The sequence below is a fragment of the Myotis brandtii genome, unplaced genomic scaffold (assembly GCF_000412655.1).
Source record: "Myotis brandtii unplaced genomic scaffold, ASM41265v1 scaffold132, whole genome shotgun sequence".
Classification (NCBI taxonomy): domain Eukaryota; kingdom Metazoa; phylum Chordata; class Mammalia; order Chiroptera; family Vespertilionidae; genus Myotis; species Myotis brandtii.
In genome coordinates this window covers 5,020,830-5,030,440 of record NW_005354673.1, presented here as the reverse complement: position 1 = coordinate 5,030,440, position 9,611 = coordinate 5,020,830, and the positions used below count along the sequence as shown (strand labels likewise).

At 56.2% G+C, this 9,611-nt stretch overlaps 1 protein-coding gene across 1 annotated transcript in view; it reads left to right on the top strand.

Moving 5' to 3' along the window:
- VASH1 (vasohibin 1) overlaps positions 1-6,860 on the top strand; it is a 20,927-nt gene extending 14,067 nt beyond the window's left edge. Inside the window, exons 6-7 of the mRNA XM_014534727.1 lie at positions 1,647-1,759; positions 2,866-6,860. Coding sequence (XP_014390213.1) covers positions 1,647-1,759; positions 2,866-2,938 — 186 coding nt within the window. The 3' untranslated portion in view covers positions 2,939-6,860. The remainder of the gene's footprint in view (positions 1-1,646; positions 1,760-2,865) is intronic.
- Positions 6,861-9,611: the final 2,751 nt, after the last annotated feature.

Here is a 9,611-nt window from a genome sequence, read left to right as displayed (position 1 = left end):
GGGGGTACACTCCAGGAGGAGGATAAAGATCTCTGAGTAAAGATCCACTGGTGGGAAGTCAGGGCCTGTCTGGAGGGACTGGTGGGTTGGGTACAAGTGGCCTCCATCACCCCTGTGCATCCTCTTTTTTCCCCCCTACATTTTAAAAAATATATATTTTTATTGATTTCAGAGAGGAATGGAGAGGGACAGAGAAGTATCAATGATGAGCGAGAATCATTGATTAGCTGCCTCCTGCATGCTCCCTACTGGGGATTGAGCCCTCAACCCGGGCATGTGCCCTGACCGGGAATTGAACCGTGACCTCCTGGTTATAGTTCGAACTCAACCACCGAGCCATTCTGATTCTTGACCCCTCTCACACACCCGCCCTCCAGAAAAGGACTAGGAGGAAGTCAGAAGCACCACTGAGCAGGAGTGGGAGGGGCTGCTGCCCCCTGAGTAGGGGGGCTGAGCTGCTGCGGAGTTTGCCCCTGAGCTTGACAGTGGACAGAATTGTGGCCTCTCCCTCGGTCCCCCTGGACTGAGGGTGCCTCCCCTGGGGCCTGCCAGGCCCTTCCTGGGGTTCAGCCCCTCCCCATTGCTCAGTCACTGCTGTGCTGTGACACTGAGCAGGAGTGGGAGGGGCTGCTGCCCCCTGAGTAGGGGGGCTGAGCTGCTGCGGAGTTTGCCCCTGAGCTTGACAGTGGACAGAATTGTGGCCTCTCCCTCGGTCCCCCTGGACTGAGGGTGCCTCCCCTGGGGCCTGCCAGGCCCTTCCTGGGGTTCAGCCCCTCCCCATTGCTCAGTCACTGCTGTGCTGTGATCTGCCCTTCCCAGCAGCCTGGTGCCAAAACCATGACCTCAGTACTTTCATATCCACGGATGCTCCCCACAGCCTGCCCTGCCAGCCCGAGGCCATGACCTTATGGGTGACAGACCTTCCCCCAGGGCAGGAGCAGGCGGCAGCCAGCCTGCGGCTTCTGCTGCCCTGGGCCGCCTCCCTCTGTAGCGCTGGTTGCCCAGCTCCCTGGCTCCTGCTGCTGGAGTTCTTCACACCTTCAAGGGAGCAGTTTGGACCTGAGTTGAAACCAGTGGTTACCTAGTCTTTAGCGCTGTGATGTTCAGTCTGTTCGCTCCTGAGGACTCCCCATAGTATTTGCCTCTCTCCAGCACCCCCACAGTGTACCCCATGTCTTCAGAATTCAGATACAGCTGATTGTACTGCATAAAGGATAATTCATGTGCTTTCCTCAATTGTTTCTTAATAGCTACCAGTCTGAGCTTCTGATTAGCTAGAGATAACCAGTGTCACCCTTGGGGCTGGTAGGATCCCAGCCCAAAGCTCAGACATGGGCTGCTTCCCCATTTATGTCTGCCTGGCATGAGTAAATGGCCCTTTTCTCGGGGGTCTCTTACCACGAAAGCTCAGTGACATCCCCCCACATCCACACTATCTTAGGGGTAACTGGGATTGAGCAGCCTGCTAAGGACCCCCTGCCCTGGCAGCTTTAGTGCCCAGAGAACAGGTTTGGGGAGACTGGGCAGAGTGGTGGCTTGAGCTTCCAGGGTCCACCCAGTGCAGCCTCGGGGCATGTGGCTCCCACAGCAGGCCAGGCCAGGCTCTGCGGCAGCCCTGGAACAAGTGTTGCTTCCTCCCCATCAAGATTGGCAAAGGGACCGGCCCTCCCTCCCCGACCAAGGACCGGAAGAAGGATGTGTCGTCCCCACAGCGGGGCCAGTCCAGCCCCCTCCGCAGGAACAGCCGCAGCGAAAGGCGGTGAGTGATGGGGGCCGGAAAAAGGCTCTCTCCTTTCCTCTCATCTTCTGGATCCCATTTCTTTTCACCCCACTTTTCTCATTCCCACTGTTCTCTTTCGCCCTCGCTGAAGAGAGAGGATTTGAGGTGGTGGGTGTGTGTGTTTATGTGTTGACACCTCCCAGAAGCGATGCAGTCCCATTTCCCCAGAGAAAGCAGCACTCACTAGCCCACTGGTCACCCTGGCCCCTGGCGAGAGGTCTGAGGCCAGCGTCTGTGGGAGGGAGAAGAGGAGGGATGGGCCCTACCAGACAGAGGTTCTCCCAGAATATTGCTGGGAAAGGTGTGAACACCAGACAGCAGCAGCTTTGGACATAACCTTTGCCCCTGCGAGTCTGTGGTTTTTACCTCTCTCTAGATCAGTGATGGCGAACCTATGACACGCGTGTCAGAGGTGACACGCGAACTCATTTTTTTGGTTGATTTTTCTTTGTTAAATGGCATTTAAATATATAAAATAAATATCAAAAATATAAATCTTTGTTTTACTATGGTTGCAGATATCAAAAAATTTCTATATGTGACACGGCACCAGAGTTAAGTTAGGGTTTTTCAAAATGCTGACACGCTGAGCTCAAAAGGTTCACCATCACTGCTCTAGATGGCAGAAATATCCCAGTAAAATGCCAGGCCACCACCTCTGATTTGTCTCCTACCTGTCAGACTGGTTCTTGCTTTCAATACCCTTGTCATTCAGGAGCCACCTGTCTGGTAGGATTTAGGGGCACCAAGCAGGCTCCCGATATTCAGCATCTTTCACTTCCATCTAAAGAACTGGGTCCCCGCACAGAGGTTTACACATGAAGCTCTTATAGCCAACTGTGGCCGGATTAGCTGACCTCCAGCAAAGGCCAGCAGCGTGTAAGGGATCTCAGGGACCACACTCTGGACAGCACCGGTCGCCCGGGATTCCAGAAGCAACTCCCACGCGGACTCTGCTGCTGCATTTGGGCACCATGAAGAATGGAGCAGGGAGGTCCCAGGGGCACCTCCACTTGCTCCCCCCTCCCCCACATCCCTGATGGACCACTCACCCTTCTCCTTCCTCTGCTCTCTCCTCCCTGCAGGCCTTCGGGTGAGAAGAAGCCTTCCGAGCCCAAAGCCATGCCAGACCTCAATGGGTACCAGATCCGGGTGTGAAGCGGGTGGCAGCACCCGGCCTTGCACACTCCGGGGGGCCAGGATCGCCTGCCAGAACCAGCCTGGCTCCTGGGGAAGGCAGGGCTGGTGATGGGGCAGGTGAGCAGCGGCAGGACGAGTGTGTTCCAGCTCAGCCACCAAGGCTGCTGCCCCTCCCACGGGGCCAAGCTCCTAACTTTGGGCGAGAGGCAGTGTTCTATTTGGAGTTTTTAACTTGACAACTACAGCTTACGGTATTTGGGAAAAATGAAAAATGTGATGGACCTGCCACTGGCTGGCAGGCCTGTGTTTGGGAGAACTAACTGCCATGCGGCTGAGTGAGGCAGGGGTGCTGGCCCTGCTGGTTCCCCTGCCCCTGGCGACTCTGGGAAGTGGGTCCATCCCACGTATGGGAAATCTCCCAGCCCACAAGGCCTGTGGCGGGACGGCAGAGGGTGGAGGTGTTTCTCCACGCCCGCCTGCCCTGGCAGCATCTTGACACAGGGAAAAGGAAGCAGGGTAGGAAGCATCCTGGGAGAGGTCTGTGGCCCATCTCAGGAGCTTGACACAGGTGACATCTCCCCAAGGGCGCGAGTCCACGGCCCAGGAGAGCCTTCGTGACCTTGCAGCCCCATAGACAGATGGTGCTCTGAGGACTGACACTGACCACTGGCACGCCCCCTGCTGGGGGGCTGAGGGAGAGCCCAGGAGAGACCCACTGGGGGAAGAGTTCCCGAGCCCCTACCCCCTCTTGCTCAGCCCAGATCTGCCTCTTGCTGAAGCTGGGCTCCCTGCAGAGGGCTGGGCAGTGCTGAGGGAACAGATTTGCACTGGGTTCAGCGTGATTGTGGGGACTGAACAGAGCTGGCGGGCCCAGGAGCTGTGGCTGGGGACAGGGTGGTACACTCAGGCTTGGGTCTGTCCCCTTTCCTCCCCCCTTCCATTACCTCAGCCCTTGTTGCGGAAATGAAGACCTGGTCAGAATGCTTGTGCCTCAGGTCCACCTCCCCTCATCTAGCAGCCTGTTTAGGGTTGGGGGTCCCAGTGATGATCAGGCCTGTTGTCAGGGAAGAACCTGAACAGCCGGAGTTTGCACAGCCCTCCCATCTGGCCTGAGAGAACTGGCGGGCAGGTGAGAGGTAGTAGAAAGAGGTTGGTAGGGTCGGGGGAAGGTTCTAGAGTTTTAAGCAACCAGGAGGTGGAGGGCAAGGGTGCATTGTGGCCCCTGAGGAGGGGCAGAGTCTGAGAACTGGGGGGTGTAAGTGAGAAAAGGATTTGGGGGAGAATTTAGAGTCAGGCTGCCTTGGGGAGCAGTCAGTTCCCTATTGCTGGAGGGATTTAGGCAATGACTAGATGGCTACTTGTCAGAAAGCGGTTGAGAGGATTCAGGTTATGAAAGGGTAGCTGGATGGGAGGACCATTAAGGTTACTTTTAACTGAGAGGCTCTGATTCAGCCAAGGGCAGCTGTCATAAGGCTACAGCGGGGCTTGGAGCCTGGAAAAGGGAGGACCAGAACTAGAGTTGTAAACTCAGATAACCTCACAGGGCCAGGCAGGTGATGAAAAGGAGGACTGCAGGGCTGGGTGGGGACTGTGGCAAACTAAAGAGGGCATAGGCCTCATTAAAGCAGCCACTGCTGCTCAGTTGTTCTCAGAGTGCAGGCCCTGCATTGCCAGATTTTCTGAGATTTTCAGAGGCCAGAACTCTGAATTTTTATGTGAAATATTCTGATTTTTAAATGTTGGCAAACAGTTCGGGGAATTTTAAAAGCCAACATGAAGGAGAATGCCTAGTTGTAATCTCTGAAGTGGAGAGCTTGTGCTGGGAAGGAGTGCACGGATGTGCTTACAGGAGGGAAATGTGAAAGTCCTAGGTTTCCCAGGGCTGGCCAGGCCAGGGCAGGGGCCTCGCTGCTGAGGCTCCGGAGTGGGCAGCGTCCCATGTTCCTCACTCTCCCTGCAGACCAGTCACTCACCAGAGACTCCATGGCTGCTGTGTCACCAGAGGGGGTGGAGGGGAGTAGCGGGAGTGCAGTTCTCAACCTGCTCCGGAAGCAAAGAAAGTAGGAGGGAGGGAGACAGGTCTTCTTTGCTAATGGGAGCATCCATCAGGAGTGGCACCAGGGGCTGGCAGCTCTTCAAACCAGCAGCTCTTAGCCCAGAGCCAGGCCCAGCAGGGAGGCCAGCTGGTCAGTCCCTGGGGTTCCTCGTGGATCACTGGTCCCTGGCAAGGTACTTAACCTCAGCCAGAGCAAGTCGAGGGCCACTGTGACCCCTGGCTCACCGTCCCATCCCAGCTCTCAGGGAGTGGGGTGGTGGTCCTAATGTCGCCACATTCACCTGAGACGGAGATGGCTCACTCGGGAGGCATGAGGCTGAAAACGAGGCCATTTCCAGGTCTGGGTGTGAGTGCCTCGTGCAGGCCACTCAGCAGAGAAGTGGCCCCACCTGCCCCGGTGGACCACAGGGCTTGAGACACACGAGAGGGAGCTGGGAGCTGGAAGCTTGGGTCAGGAAAACAGGGAAGCTGCTTCCAGCACAGAAGCCTAGAAGGATGCTCCAACCCACAGGTTCCACTACAGAGCCCTCTGGGAAGAAGGAAGCAGAATGAAGTCCCTACCCCAACTGCTGTCTGATCATTCTAGCTGACAATCCCCAGCACGCCCCCTCCTGGCTGAGACCTGGGGCCTGTGGAGACCACCAGGGATACAGTGGTGCTTTTAATTTATTTTTAACTTTCTCATATGTAGCAACCCCTCTGGGCATGTTTACACAGGCTCTGCTTCCTGGGGCTGGCCTGGCTGCAGTTTCTGGGGAGGCAGAGGCAGGGACTTTGAGGCCTTAGTCACCATCCTCAGTATCACCTCATCTCACTTCCTGTGAGGACCAGCAGCCTGGCTCCCCCTGACTCAGGACTGCCTTCCAGCTCTCAGTGTGGGCTCCTCTGCCCCTGGGGTGTGGGCTGCTGGCTGAGCGGTCAAGGTGAGGTCAGAAAGAGCTGCTGGATGAAGGTGGGTCAGGTGGGGTGGGGGGTGATTGCTCCCCAAGCCTGGCTCCTTGTGCTTGGTGCCAGGAAACTGGGTTGAGAGAGCCTACCCACCCCCTAACTGCCAGTCCTCTCCCTCCCATGGCCTCAACACATAGTCACCCTCACCCATCATACCAGCCACCCCATCCTTCCCAGGCCTGGCTAAGTGGGGAGCGCAGTAGCCCCAGCCCCGGTACAGTGGTGAAGCCTAGGGCCAGGGAGCTGAGGATCAGAGCCCAGAGGAGCCGTGTCTGCTTTTGGCCCTGTCATCTCACACCCCACCCCTCCCAGCTGGGACCTGACTTCCTGGCTCTGGGATGGGTCTGATTCAGGTCAGTAGCCTTCCCAGAGGCCTGTGTGCACCTGGGCCTCTTGTCTGGGTGGTTTTCTGGCTTAGCCACAGGGCATCCCCGGCCCACCCTCTGGCCCCAGAGCGCAGGGAGGTGAGAGCTGGGCCGGCCTATTGATTGCGTGGTCAGCTCCGTGGTATTCACAGCCCCACTTCCCTCGATCCCAGTGAGAAACAGGGAGGTCCTCCAAGGAGTGTGGGGAGGAGTGTGGGCCTGGAGCGAGGAGGGCTGCCCAGGCCAGCCGGGCCGCCGTGGTGCTAGCTGCAGGCCCGTCAGTATTGACCTTCTCACCCGTCTTGGTGCTCCAGTGCCCCAGTTGCACTCTTCCATCAGATCTGACGAGAGGAAACCGGGTGTGCGTGGCCCAGGTCCGGAGATGGCGGCCGACCTTTTCCCTTGAGTTTGTGTTGCTCTGCGTGTTGTACTAGTTTTGTCCTTCCTCTTCTCATATCAGTATTGCGCCTCCCCATCCACTTTTACGCTTTGTCTCATTCCTGTTCTCACCCTCCCACCGAATGAATAAAGTCTCCCCAGCTCCGGCTGCATGGGCTGGGCGGAACCGGGACCTGCAAGCCTTGTCTCCTTTCCTCTGGGAGCCGGGGCTGGAGCCCACCCGCCACCACTGTCGGCCTCGGCGTCTCCGGGAAGAACCTGACCAGAGGTGAGGGGAGCCCCACAGCCCCTGCAGCCAGGATGAAACTTCAGGGTTCCTAATCTGCCCCCTCAGCCTGCTGAAGCCACAGAGCTCTTGTCAATCCTAACTGGGGAGACCTTTCCTGCTGGCTGTAAGTGAACCCCTTGTCCTTGGCACAGCCAGCCTGGTCCCCGCAGGGAGGATACGCTCCATTCGAGCCCTGCTCTTCCTCTCCTCATCCCCAGCAGTCAGTCCCTGCAGAACAGAGGAAGGGTGAATGTCCTCCTGGGAGATGAGGTTATTTCAGGAAACCATAGCAACAGGGGCCTGAAGTCCTTCTCATCACAGTTACCAGTGCAGAATCTATGGCAGTTAAAGCCACAGCTTTGGAACACAGGCCTGGGTCCATCCGTCACCCATGCCGCTGCATCATCCCTCGGCTCTGGGCCTCTTCCCACGCTTTAAGCCCAAACAGTTGCAAGCAGCTTGTGCAGAAATATCTTTCAGACCTGGAAGCATTTTTACCTTTAACCCTTCCTGCTCTCCTTTCATTCAGCTTGAGAGTAAAACCTAGACTTATAAGAGGTGGAATGCTTTCTACTTCTGATCCCAGCCAATCCCCACAAAGTCCTAACTACAAGTGCAGTTGAGCACAGCAAGCTCCCTCCCTTGCAGCGTGTGCTGGTGAGGCATGGCAGCTGGGAAGAGGAGAGGCCGTCCATTGGAACCCACAAATATCTCAGACACCACAGCATTAAATAGGCGCAGTTTTGTTACTTACAGGCTCAGATAAATCAGGTTAATACCAAAAAGCACCTTTCAATAAAGGTAACAGAACTTGGGACTAACTAGGACCGTACACCTTTACCCAAAGGCAATGTCATTTACACACTCAATCCAGCTAAAATACCTTTGAGTAAGGGCCTCGTGGGTGGGCTTCAGCGAGATGGACTCACAGTGGGCCCTGGGCTGCTCCCTTGCAAATGAAAGCTGGGTAGGGGCTAGGCAAGCATGTCGAGTCGAGGGTTGTGCTGGACACGCTGGGCTGCTTAGAGCTGATGCAGAGGTAAATGCCGTGGCTCCAGGAGGGTCAGAACCCAGCCTGCTGGGGGCTCCGCATGGCCTGCCGCCCTGCTGTCAGGCTCCCAGCAGGTGCCTGCCGACTTTCGGCACATGATTTGGGGTGGGCCTTTGGATGGAGGTAGCACTTCTCAGAGCCCTGAACGTGAGGAGGCTGAAGCTCTGCCACCCTATCTGCCAGGACCTGACATCTCGACCAATGTGTTGAGGGCAGGGATGATGATAGGCAGTGGTAGTCAGACCACAGAGTGGCCAGGTGCAGGCTGCCTGGCAATCCTTAGTGTTTGCCAAGGGGGTGAGGGGACGTGCTGCTGGGGCCTGGCAGGTGGTAGAGATGGGCCACCTCAGGTCAGCGGAAGGGACAGCTCTCTGAGGCCAGCCCACTTGGGAACGTGTCCTCTCGAACCTGCAGCCAGAAAGGACTTAGTCGTAGGAAAGACAAAACCTCTAAGAACTAAGTGTAGAGGCTCCTTCCTCTCCATCGCTGGGTGAGGCCTCAGGCCTGAGGAGCACAGAAACTGGTTAGGGTTGGGGCAGAGGCAGAGTTCCCTTCAAAACACTAAGTTTACATTCTCCTAACCCAGGCGAGACCGGCACCCCAAGCTCTCATCAGGCTGACCTTGTGCACATTTGCTCAGGAGGGGAAGGAGACAGGCGGTGCACCAGGATGAGTCTAGAAGTGCAGGGCTGTAGGTCAGCTCTCTGTCCTGGCTCCCTCCTACACCTGGGAGGAGAGAAGCCACACTTTGCATTATGTAGCCAATCAAAAAAACAATCCGTTAGTAGCTACACCGGGGCAAGAACTGGAGAGAAAAACAAAACTTGAGTTTAAACATAAAAGCACACCAGTTGCAGCCTGGTGGGTGGTTTCCCTTCTCCCCCCACCAGCGGGTCTGCCCTGAAAGATAGCCTCTCTCCTACTCCTGGAAAGGCTGTGTGCTGAGGAGTGTGGGGTGGCAAGAAATAAAGCAAAGGAGACTCGCAATTTACCTCTTTGGGATTTCTATTTCCTCGGGTGTAAAGGTAAGACATGAACACCTGAACTGCCCATCACAGTGCTGTGATCTATGCATAGAGGGCATGGAGTACTGGTCGATAAAGTGCTATAGGGAACCCTCTAGGCCAGGAAAGGGGTCTCTGGGGATACACCCCAAAGCTTAGGAGGTATGAAACAATGCCAGCCCATGGGCCAATCGTCCAGCCTGGCTGGGGAGAACTACCCACCCGCACCTCCCACCAATACTCGGGAATCCTTAGCAGCCCTTGCTTGTCAACACCCAAACAATACAATTTCAGATCTGAAAATTCCTCACAAGTGGAAAAGATTATTGCTTTAATTTCCATTTCACCAAGATATGTGACTGAAACACAAGCGTTAACTTACCCACAGTCACCAGGCCAAGATGACCAGTGGTGTTCCTAATCCCTCGTGCCCTCTCCACGGACTCCCAACCCAGGTGGTGCCACAGAAGCACCCTGGTAGCTTTAAGTAACTCAGATTCTCAGCAGCTGACTCACAGGTGTGGGGTCTGGGAATCTGGTCAGGTAAGGCAGAAAACCACCCCCCGTTTCAGAGCTTCCCACGCACATGCGGGCTTGGTG